The sequence below is a fragment of the Heptranchias perlo genome, chromosome 3 (genome assembly GCF_035084215.1).
Source record: "Heptranchias perlo isolate sHepPer1 chromosome 3, sHepPer1.hap1, whole genome shotgun sequence".
In the NCBI taxonomy this organism is placed as follows: Eukaryota; Metazoa; Chordata; class Chondrichthyes; order Hexanchiformes; family Hexanchidae; genus Heptranchias; species Heptranchias perlo.
In genome coordinates, this window is record NC_090327.1 from 41,986,665 (window position 1) to 41,999,641 (window position 12,977).

Genomic DNA, 12,977 nt, shown 5'->3' on the forward strand with positions numbered 1-12,977 from the left:
CCAGGAGGGGAAAAATAAGTTATCTGTTTTTAATACAACTGGCCATTCTTTGTCTCTCTCTCTCTCTCTCTCTGTCTTTGTAATCTGATCGCTTGCGTATTCAGTGGTCTTGGGTGTAACGTTCCCCTGTCTGAACACCATCCATGCAGAGGTGTGATAACAGGCAGTTGGAAAGATTATCTGTAATCACCAGGCATTGTTCTGTGACTATATATGCGGTGCTTTGATGGAAACCTTCACACCTGACGAAGGAGGAAAGCTCCGAAAGCTTGTGATTTTCAAATAAAACTGTTGGACTATAACCTGGTGTTGTAAGATTCCTTACATTTGTCCACCTCAGTCCATCACTGGCACGTCCACATCATAATAAAACATACTACTAGCAACACCACTGGTGATCCACTTTCTGCAAAACAGCAAACCACAACTAAACTTTTATTTGAATATACAAGAGGGAAAAAGTGAGTTAATTTGTGTCAATTTTTTTGATTTTGAAATACCCTGGCCTCTGCCAAAGGAGAGGAGCCAACCATTTGCTGAAGTAGAGAAACTCTAGCTGTTACAGAGGTGATGTTTGCCTTGCAGTGGCTCCGTGCAAAGGCTTGGTATGGGGTCTCTACATTTTACTAGACAATACTAAATACTTACTTAATCTGGTGTCAAATCTGCACATATACAATAGTTAAAAGGCATGTTTGCAAAATGATAAGCAATAAATATCACATAAGTAAATGAGATTGAATGATTAGAAAGCTGGTGAAAATACCAATATTATTTCAGACTGCAGGAGGGTGAGTGGGGTCGGTGAGAAGGCAAGCACGGAGGTCGGAGCCCACTTCAGGCTGTTGCATGTTCCCTGGATTATGACTTTTATTGTCACTCACTCAACTGACTTGCACGCATTCTCCTGGGCTCACTCACTCTTATTCACTCACTGAAACTCTTTCAGTCACTCTCATATTCAGTCACTTTCTCACACTCACCCCTTTCCTCTCATTTACACTTATTTTCTCATTTACTCTTTTACTCAATTGCTCACACTCTCTCTCTACCTCATTCGCATTCTCACAGATTTACTTGCTCACTCAGTAACTCACCCTTTTTATTCTCATTCACTCATTCAGTCTCACACATTCTTTCACATCTCACTTACTCATTCACTCACTCACATTTAAGTTCATGCTCTTACTAATTCTCTTCTGCTTTCTCTCTCTCATTAACATCCCCTTTACCTAAGGGGAATGGGAACTGTAGAATCATAGAATATTACAGCACAGAAGGAGGCCTACGGCCCATCGTGCCTGTATCGGCTCTTTGAAAGAGCAACCAATTATCCCACTCCCCTGCTCTTTCCCCATAGCCCTGCAAATATTTCCTTTTCAAGTATATCTCCAAGTCCCTTTTGAAAGTTACTACTGAACCTGCTTCCACCACCCTTTCTGGTAGTGCATTCCAGATCATAATAACTCGTTGTGTTACCTGCTCAGTGAGAAAGCACTGTACTCCGCCGTCAGGGTGCAAGGGAACCCGCACTCCTTTTTATTTTCTCTCTGTCCCTGACAAACTGGATTTCACTCCCTCCTTGCCCTTTCGTTCTATGGGACTCCAGAGACAGATCTCTACAGTCACTAGCAGTGCAGTATCAGCAGCCCTAAAGCAAAAGTCTGTCCCGGAATCAGCGCCTAATGTTCGGCCTGAACCTGAAAACTGGGGTTCCCGCCCGCGACAGACTCCCACTAACTTCTGCCGCTGAGATTGAGTGCCTGTGATTCTCTTTCCTTTACCAGAGGCAAATAGTTTTAACAATAAAAAGGCAGGCTGCCTATTTAATATAACATGACAATGAACCAGCAGAAAAATGAAATACCCCCAAACTGCGCATGGTGCTATATTGCACAAGTGTATCCCATGGAGCGTAGGTGTCCTTTCACTGAATCTGCTCGGGGCCCCATGCAATTGCATAGCCGTTGCCTGGACTAATAATCTAGAGAATGTGAGTTCAAATCCCATCATGGCAGTTGAGAATAAGATTTGTTTTTTAAATCTGGAAATAAACAAAAATGCTGGTATCAGGAAAAGTGACCACAAAGCTGTTAGACTGTCGTAAAAACTCAGCTGCTTCACTAATGTATTTTAGGGAAGGAATCCTGCTGTCTCCTTGCTGAAATGCAGCCGCCTTACACACTGCTCCTCTGAGGTTCAGGTATGAAATTCTGTTCCTGAATACCCACATGCAGTAACGCCTCCTAAACCCTCATCCTCTTCTTGCACAGCCTGTGCAGGTCTTTTCTGCCTTTCTCGCTGCCGCTGCTCCTCCTCCTGATTTGAGATCCTTCTGTACATTTCAAATGAATGCCTTTATTTCTTTACTCTTACTTTAAAAAGTGAGATATTTCCATTAGACTGTGCGCCATGGACAGCATGTGTGCACATAAAATTATTGTATAACTGGGTATTGGTTAATCCCAACCAGGCCTGCGTGAAGAGTCAAGATAACATTTTAGTTCACAGGAATGGTTAAACTTGTATCATTCGATATGTATAATTAATTGGCACACTCCCACATAATTATCAACTCGTTAAGACTACCTGGTAAAATATCTCAAAAGTTTACATCCCTGACATCTTGCCAAATATAGCATGTTATTTTAGCACTCTTTAAGCTATAAATTTCAACGGCAGTATCTTGAGGAGGAAGGGCACTACCTGGAGAATTTTATAACTTTTTTTGAAAAACATAAATAGATCTCAATACAAAAATAGTTTTCCACAACTTTTATTTGCAACAGTACTTGTGTGAAAATTACACTGTGCACACTCAACATTTCCAAAGCAAAACATCTTTAAAATAAAATTACAAAAACATACACATCGATAATGCATGATCAAATTAGGGCTATTTAGCAACACACAGTAACTTGGATCGTATTTTATGGTAAAATGTACCTAGTTCTGATTGGGTGCTGATTGAATACAACCTGAAGGTCTCTGGAGTTGATACAAGACCATTTAGAAGGTGACCCTAGATCACTTATATGAATTTGATATTTATCCACTTTTTTAAAAAACAAACCTTCCCCATTCATTTTCTCCCCCTCACCTCTCCCGAGTACGACAATGCACGTTGGAGTATTGTTCCTGGTTCATGGCAGTGGACGTTCGGGTGATCATTCTACATGCAACAGTCTGGACAATGAATATTGATAGGTTATTCAAGCTTGGGGGTCACCCTAGCTAAATCCTAACCTTGTTCTCACAAAAACATTTCCAGCACAGATCAGGTGCAAGAACCTTGGATGCTCCACCTTCCAACACAAGATTGCTGGAGCTAATGGAGCACTGCCACTCCAACTAACTCAGCACAGACCAAGGGATATCAAACCCAGGGCTTTCATGGCTTGTACATCTAAATTCCACACCAGGTGGTGCATTTACTAACTGAGCCATCTTGAGAGGAGAACAACCTTTTTTCTATTTTTTTCAAGTAGCACCACAATTCAATTTACACAGCAGCATTTTAATGACAAAGTTTCAACAGTTCTGTGCAATTCAGAGGGGACAGCATCAGAAAATATATTTAGTGAAGTACCAACATAAAAATTTCCCTTTGGTATTTTAATCATAAAAAATGTGCAATAGTACAAGTTAGAGAAGTACAGAAAATAACAAAATTTTTCCACCATAAAAGCATATCTGCCACTCCAAATAGCATTCATGGAATAGGTCAGGTCTTGAAGCTACTGAAGCTTTGCAACACAAAATTATAACAATTCATGCTTGATCATTCCACTGGACATTGTTGGGCAAGTTAGCAGAAGAATCTACGCTAAAAATGTAAAATTTATTAAGAAAAAAATATAGAATTTATAGACGAGTGGCATTCGGCTCAATCTGGTATAAGTGAGTTATGCACGTATGCCATTCCTGAAATGTTTTGATCCCCATGGATCTCGCAATGTTCCCTACAACACAGAGCACAAAAGATAAAATGGTGATCATATCACAGTCTTGTCATACTTCATTAGTACAGGGGGTAAGCAAATATATGGAGAAGAAAATGCCAGAAAATTTTTTAAAACACAGAATGCTGACAAATACAGCAAGAACAAGTCTCTGGAGGTTATGCTGGGATTTTAGTTAAGTGTGGTCTGACCAGTGCATTGTACTGTGTTCAATTGTGATCATTACACCACAAAAACCTCCATATGGATTGGAGAGGGTAGAGAAAACAGCAAGATGACTGATTCCAAATGTACAGGAAAAAATTATGGAGGAATGACTGGAGAACCTCAAGCTCTATAGTCTCGAAAGAAAGTGGTTCAGGGAGTCTTCACAGAGTTAGATAAACATTGTATCATATAGATAAAATAATTGAGGATTAGTAATTCAAATTAAGATAGAAAGGCGGATCAGAGTTCACAAGTTTAACAATGTGAAAATTTAAAACAAATATTAGTCAGAACTTCTTTATACAAGGAGCAAAATATTGGGGATAATGTGCCAGGCTGGTAGTGGGTGCAAGAATCAACAAATTACGGAATGGTTACAGCACAGGAGGCCATTCGGCCCATTGAGCCCGTGCCGGCTCTTTGTAAGAGCAACCCAGTTAGTCCCATTCCCCAGCCCTTTCCCCGTAGCCCTGCAAATTTTTTCCCTTCAAGTGTTTATCCAATTCCCTTTTGAAAGCCACGATTGAACCTACTTCCACCACCCTTTCACGCAGCGCATTCCAGATCCTAACCAGTCGTTGCTTAAAAAAGTTGTTCCTCATGTCGCCTTTAGTTCTTTTGCCAATCACCGTAAATCTGTGTCCTCTGGTTCTCGACCCTTCCGCCAATGGGAAGAGTTTCTCTTTATTTACTTTATCTAAACCCTTCATGATTTTGAACACTTCTATCAAATCTCCTCTTAACCGCCTCAACTCTAAAGAAGAATACCCCCAGCTTCTCCGAGCTATCCCGTAACTGAAGTCCCTCATCCCCGGAACCATTCAAGAAATCTTTTCTGCACCCTCTCAAAGGCCTTCACATCCTTCCTAAAGTGCAGTGCCCAGAATTGGACACAATATTCCAGTTGTGGCTGAACCAGAGTTTTATAAAGGTTCAACATAACTTCCTTGCTTTTGTACTCCATGCTTCTATTTACAAAGCCCAGGATCCCGTATGCTTCTTTAATCGCTTTCTCAACCTGTCCTATCACCTTCAAAGATTTGTGCACGTATACCCCAGGTCTTTCTATTCCTGCACCCCCTTTAGAATTGTACCATTTAGTTTATATTGCCTCGCCTCATTCTTTCTGCCAAAATGTATCACTTCGCACTTCTGTGTTAAACTTCATCTGCCATGTGTCTGCCCATTCCTAATCTATGTCCTCTTGAAGTCTATTACGATCCTCCTCACTGTTTACTACACTTCCAAGTTTTGCGTCATCTGCAAATTTTGAAACTCTGCTCTGTACAACCAAGGCCCAAGAAGATTAAGGGCATTTAAAATGCAGATGGATACTATTATGGGAAAGAGTTAGGGAGAAGAGGATGATGGGCCAAGTAGGTTTTTCTTGTCGTTGGCTTTTCTTTTGTTTTTAAAAAGCCATTCTGTCCATCATGCTTGCATCTTCCAGTGGGCATTTAGAAATGACATTGACATGGACTCTCCATTTATTTAATTTCCTCACAAAGGTGAATGACTACAGATAATATTTTCTTTCATTTCTCCTGCAACTCCCAAAAGATAATACAGTTAACCTGCACCACAAACATTACATTAGTAGCGAGATGTACACCAATTATACCCATGATAGATGATGGAAAAATCTCACCAACGCAGCTCACATCTTTTCAGTATAGGCTACTGAGATTGTACAAAGTACTCAGTGTACAGTCATTAATAGATGCACTAGCTGCACTGCATCAAAGTAAGTGTTTTCCTTTTACTCAGTGAGTACTGCATATTTATCTTGCAGTCATAGCTTATAGTTATGCATGACCCATGGTTAATTGGACAGCTGAACATGAGAAATGGATTTTCAGGCTAACAATACAGCATTACACTATTCTGTATGGTTTTAACCATAGAATCATAGAAAGGTTACAAAATGGAAGGTGGCCATTCGGCACATCGAGTCCGTGCCAGCTCTATGCAAGAGCAATCCAGCTAGTCCCACTCCCCTGCCCTATCCCCGTAGCCCTGCAATTTTTTTCCTTTCAAGTACTTATCTGGTTCCCTTTTGAAGGCCATGATTGAATCTGCCTCCACCATCCCCTCGGGCAGTGCATTCCAGATCACCACCATTCGCTGTGTAAAAAAGTTTTTCCTCATGACACGTTTGGTTCTTTTGTCAATCACCTTAAATCTATGTCCTCTGGTTCTTGACCCTTCCACCAATGGGAACAGTTTCTCTCTATCTACTCTGTCTAGACCCTTCATGAGTTTGAATTCCTCTATCAAATCTCCTCGCAATCTTCTCCGTGCCAAGAACAACTACTCCAGCTTCTCCAGTCTTTCCACGTAACTGAAGTCCCTCATCGCTGGAATTATTCTAGTAAATCTCTTCTGCACCGTCACATCTTTCCTGTAGTGCGGTGCCCAGAACTGGACACAATACTCCAGTTGTGGCAGAACCAGTGTTTTATAAAGGTTCATCATGACTTCCATACTTTTGTACTTTATGCCTCTATTTATAAAGCCCCGGATCCTGTATGCTTTTTTAACCACTTTCTCAGCTTGCCCTGCCACCTTCAACGATTTGTGCACATATACCCCCAGATCTCTCTGTTCCTGTACCACTTTTAGAGTTGTGCCCTCTAGTTTATATTGCCTCACCTCGTTCGTCCTACCGAAATGTATCACTTCACATTTTTCTGCGTTAAATTTCATCTGCCACGTGTCCGCTCGTGCCACCAGCCTGTCTATATCCTCTTTAAGTCTATCACTATCCTCCTCACTGTTTACTACCCTTCCGAGTTTTGTGTCATCTGAAAATTTGGAAATTGTGCCCGGTACAACCAAGTCCAAGTCATCAACATGTATCAAGAAAAGCAGTGGTCCCAGCACCAATCCCTGGGGACCACCACTGTACACCTCCCTCCAGTCCGAAAAACAACCGTTCACAACTACTCTCTGTTTCCTGTCACTTAGCCAATTCTGTATCCATGTTGCTACTGCCCCCTTTATTTCATGGGCCACAATCTTGATGATAAGTCTACCATGCGGCACTTTATCAAACACCTTTTGAAAGTCCATATACACCACATCAACTGCATTGCCCTCGTTTACCCTCTCTGTTAATGCATCAAAAGACTATCAGGTTAGTTAAACACGATTTGCCTTTAACAATTCCGTGCTGGCTTTCCCTAATCAATTCACACTCGTCCAAGTAACTGTTAATTCTGTCCCGGATAAGCGTTTCTAAATGTTTCCCCACCACTGAGGTTAAACTGACTGCCCCATAGTTACTGGGTTTATCCGTACACACTTTTTTGAACAAGGTTGTAACATTTGAAATTCTCCAGTCCTCTGGCACCACCCCCGTATCTACGGATGTTTGGAAGATTATGGCCAGTACCTCTGCAATTTCCACCCTTACTTCCCTCAGCAACCTAGGATGCATCCCATCCGGACCAGGTGACTTATCTACTTTATGTTCAGCTAGCCTTTCAAGTACCTCTTCTTTATCAATTTTTAGCCCATCCAGTATCTCAATTATAATTTCCTTTACGGAGACTCTGGCAGCATCTTCTTCCTTGGTAAAGACAGATGCAAAGTACTCATTTAGTACCTCAGCCATCCCTTGTGTCTCCAAGAGGAGAGCTCCTTTATGGTCCCTAATCAACCCCGCCCACCCTCTTACTACCTGTTTACTGTCTACATGCCTGTAGAAAACTTTTGGATTCCTTTTTATGTTGGCCGCCAGTCCATTCGCATGCTCTCTTCGCCCCTCTTATTTCCTTTTTCACTTCCCCTCTGAACTTTCCATATTCTGCCTGGTTCTCACTTGTGTTATCAACCTGACATCTGTTATACGCCCCTTTTTTCCGTTTCATCTTACTCACTATCTCTTTTGTCATCCAGGGAGCTTTGGCTTTAGTTGGCCTACCTGTCTGCCTCATGGGAATGTGCATAGACTGTACCCGAACCATCTCCTCTTTAAAGGCCGCCCACTGTTCAATTACAGTTTTGCTTGCCAATCTTTGATTCCAATTTACCCGGGCCAGATCTGTTCTCATCCCATTGAAATTGCCCCCCCCTCCAATTGAGTATTTTTACTTTAGAGTGGTCAGTGTCCTTTTCCATAACTAGTCTAAACCATACGATACTATGATCGCTGCTCCCTAAATGCTCCCCACTGACACTCTACTTGGCCCGCTTCAATCCCTAGAACCAAGTCCACCAATGCCTCCTTCCTCGTTGGACCAGAAACGTACTGGTTAAGGAGGTTATCCTGAACTCATTTCAAAATTTCTCCCTCTCCTTGCCCCTTATATTATTGTTATCCCAGTCTATATTAGGATAGTTGAAGTCCCCAGTACCACTACTCTATAGCTTTTGCACCGCTCTGTAATTTCCCTGCAAATTTGCTCCTCTATATCCTTCCCACTATTTGGTGGCCTATAGAATACACCCAGTAGTGTAATGGCACCTCTTTTATTTCTTAACTCTAACCAAATAGATTACCAACCAGCAAGCATCCAGATTTTATGAAATTTAAAAAGTGACTATTTTTCCCTTCACAGAGTGCAAACATTTTAATTATAAAGCCTAAGCTTCTAAGATATACACATGATGCACTAAAAGCAGAGTGATTTTTTCTCCCCCCAAAATCTTGCACTTTGAAGAAAAATCAACAGGAATTAGAAAATAGCTATACAGTATTGGATACCTCATTTAAACAATTGTTGTCTGCAAACATCTTTTGTGGTTATACAGCGCAGCAGGTGAATTTGCATTCTTATGAGACCAAGGCTCCAATTACAAAGCTTGACACAAATTCTTAATATTTTTCTTAAACACAAGTAACTTTGGACGGGATGCTGAATTTGGGAATGTTCATATAGAGCAAAATACAGACAAGATAAAGAAATGGGTTAAAACAAATTACAATGGATGGGAGATTCTCGTGAAAATTCGTCAACAGTAAAGCTTTAGTCTTTACAGGTGGTAGTCCCTTAGAGATTTAAGTATAATGAATAGATGGGTCGGATTGGTATCAGCGCTCTCAGGTAATACAGGTGATCTTCAAGTTAATATAGGTTTCACTATATATTAGCATCATTCTACCAAAATCATGCTACATATGTAGGGATTGTTTCTGCAAAAGAATTATAAACTCTTCAGGGCAGCCTAGCAGCTAGTGACACAATGTTAGACATCTGTATGGGGTAAAAGGGGTGGGATCCTAGTGACAAATAGCATTTGAACTCAACTAGTGACTAGTTCACTAGATATGCCAGAGAAAGCTATCCTGTCCTGTAATAAGTACCTGTCATTAATCAATAAAAGCAGCACTGATGTTGGTCATAGAAGTATAATGGGTTACACCATCCCACCTACAGGAGGGCTTCAAGTCGCAGAAAGAACATAATACTGGGAGGGAGAAAGACAGCAAAAGTGTTATATACACTTTATATAAAGTACCAAAAAGAATCACAAGCTCCATGCTGGGGCCTACACTTAGTGTAGAGAGGACTGGGTACCTGGCAATGTATTTCAGCTAGAATGGAATTCTACATGCAGTACAAAAACAAATCTAAATCTACAATCCGTTTGCAAGGCACAACATTTAAGAAGGTCACTAGTATGTAACTCATGCCATATGGCTGTAATGCATTCAGATGATCCAAATTCCCCTCCTTTTGCTCTTCTCAACCATTCCTACCTAAATCCAACACTTAGTAATTTGGATCATAATGTTTGATTTTTCTCAAAAACCTCCCAACACCACATTTTTCCAGCCCAAGATAGACAAATCTCCAGAACCTGATGGCTTCCACCCTAGAGTATTAAAATAAATAGGTGAGGAAATTGCAGATGCATTAGTCATAATTTTCCAAAGCTCTCTAGATTCAGGAATTGTGCACTAAGATTGGAAAAACTGCAAATGTTTCATTATTTAAGGGAGGGAGAAACCAGGTAACTACAGACCCATCAGTATATCATCAGTTGTGTGGAAGATACTGGAATCTATCAGAGACTGAGTGACTGAGCACATGGACAAAAAAAAGAGCTGATCAAGGAGAGCCAGCATGGATTTGTGAAGGATAGGTCATGTCTGACTAATCTAGTTGCATTTTTTGAGGAGGCCACTAGCATGGTGGATGGGGGAGTGTCTATAGATATGGCCAATATGGACTTCCTGAAAGCATATGATAAGCTTCCACACAAGAGATTATTAACAAAAATGAAAGCACACAGAATTGGAGGTAACCTTGTGACATGGGTCGGTAATTGGTTGGGAGGTAGGAAAAGTGGGGATAAAAGGGACTATTCTCTGATTGGTAAGATGTGACGAGTGGTGTTCCCCAGGGATCTGTGCTGAGGCCTCAGCTTTTCCTCATAGAAATTAAATGACATGGATGAAGGGATAGTGAATTATATATCCAAGTTTGCAGATAACACTAAGTTAGGAGGCACAGTAACTTGTGTAGATGGGAGCAGGAAGTTACAAAGGGACATAGACAGACTAAGTGAGTGAGCAAAACTGCGGGGAAGTATGAGGTCATCCACTTGGGATCCAAGAAAGACAAACTGGAATATTTTGTTAACAAAGAGAGACTAGGAGCTGTGGAGGAGCATGGGGATTTAGGTGTCCATGTACACAAATCACTAAAAGCTAGTGCACAGGTGGAAAAAGTAATCAAAAAGGCTAATGGAATGTTGGGCTTTATCTCAAGGTAACTGGAACACAAAGGGGAGGAAGTTATGCTTCAGTTGTATACAGCCTTGGTCAGACCCCATTTGCAGTACTGCATTCAGTTTTGGGCATTGCACCTCAGGAAAGATATTGGCCTTGGAGGGGGTACAGCACAGATTCACCAGAATGATACCAGGGCATAAAGGGTTAAATTAAGCCAACAGGTTGCATAAACTTGGTTTGTATTTCCTTGAGTTTAGAAGATTTAGGGGTGATGTAATTGATGTGTTTAAAATGGGATTCGATGGGGCAGAGAAAGAAATTATTTCCTCTGGTGGGGGAATCCATAACAAGGGAGCATAATCTTAAAATTAGAGAGCTATTTAGGAGTGAAATCAGGAAGTACTTTTTCACACAAAAGGTAGTGGAAATCTTGGAACTCTATTCTCTAAAAGGCTGTGGATGCTTGATCAATAGAAATTTCAAGACAGATCGACAAATTTTTGTTAGGTAAAGGGTTCAAGCAATATGGAGTAAAGGCGGGGAAATGGAGTTGAGGTACAGATCAGCAACGGTCTAACTGAATGGCCGAACAGGCTCTAGAGGCTGAATTGCTTACTCCTGTTCCTGTCTCCTACACTGTGCTATTTTTTCAATGTAGCAGGTCTAGGCTTCTCAGCTTCATGCCCTAAATTCCCTCTTAAATACCCGACCCTCCTATTCATTTTTTTAAATCTACACCATACAGAATGATCTTTGACAAACACGCCAGTTGAAATAAAAATATATATATTACAATCTGACAAACACAACACAGTTTGTAAAAAGACCTTTTTGAACCCTCTACTACCCAGGCCTAACTTCTTAAATCATCTTAGTGGGCACTCTTTCATTTTACTACTGTTTCACCCACTAATGAAACGACAACATGTTATAGTCAGGTTAGAATACTATAATTAAATAAATGCACAAAATCAGAATGTGTGCGCTGAAGCTCCACCCACAGAGTGGAGTCGTTTTTGAGACCATGTGTAGCTCAGTAGCATCTGTTCCTTATCCAAACAGTTAAATAGAGTACTCTTCTGCAGCTGAATTAAAAGATTTGGATTAATTTATTTCAACCTGACCTGATGAAACTTTTTGTTTTAGACCTCAATTATGAATAATACCGTACACTGTTCTAGAAAAAAAGATTGGCGCTCTTTTCACTTCAGGCTAATTTGTAAAAAATAAGTTAAAAAAACAAATGTTATTTATATGCTTTTAAAAAGTCCATTTTAAAAAGTCCATATGCAAAAATGAGATTACTTCAACACAAAGATTAAATATATGCAACACCAATGTGGATGGCGTTTGGGAAGGCTTCAATCTTCATTAGTACTGAAATGATATCAGTGTGTTGACTTTGTACACATGATAAGACCTATTAAAGTAGACACGGGTAAAATAGTTGACATAAGGAGAATAGTCCAGCTTAATCTCGTGGCAAAATCGTCCATATAGCGAAAACGCATAGTTTGCATCACCGTCTCCTTCACTATAAAGTATCTGGAAAAGGAAAAAGACACACAAAAAAAATTTAAATTACTAACACTGAACTGAGAGAATATGCATTCATATCAAAACAGCTAGAAACATAGTGGCCTTCACATGCACAGGAGTTTATTAAAGCATTTCACTTGCAAATTATTTGCAATACAGAAACAGGCCATTAAGCCCATTGAAGTCTGCACCAGTGTTTTTCTCTAAGAACCACTAAGTCTAATTCCACTCCGCTGCACGCTCATGTCATTTCTGGGGAAGGGTAACTTCATTTCAAGCAATTATTTAATTCCCTTTTAGAAGTACTATGAACTCTATTTCAACAACAATTTGTGGCAGAGAATTCCACATTATACTCACCCTCTGTGTAAATATTTTTGTTTCTAACCCCTTTTTGTGATTATCCTTTCATGACTGTCTCAATGACGACTGGAAACAATCAATCACTATTTACCTTATTGTAACTCAATTTTGAAGGCCTCTTTCTGCTCAGCCCTTAACCTTCTCAGCTAAAATGAAAAAAAGTGCTAACTTCTTAAGTTTCTTTTCATAACTGTAACCCATCATCCCAGGTAATATTCTAGTGA

At 40.4% G+C, this 12,977-nt stretch overlaps 1 protein-coding gene across 1 annotated transcript in view; it reads right to left on the reverse strand.

The window, feature by feature from the left end:
• Positions 1–2,760: 2,760 nt before the first annotated feature.
• The window catches only part of LOC137312816 (probable C-mannosyltransferase DPY19L4), a 96,686-nt gene continuing 86,469 nt past the window's right edge, over positions 2,761–12,977 (reverse strand). The window contains exon 19 of the mRNA XM_067979226.1: positions 2,761–12,396. Within this exon, the coding sequence (XP_067835327.1) occupies positions 12,223–12,396 (174 nt within the window). The 3' untranslated portion in view covers positions 2,761–12,222. The remainder of the gene's footprint in view (positions 12,397–12,977) is intronic.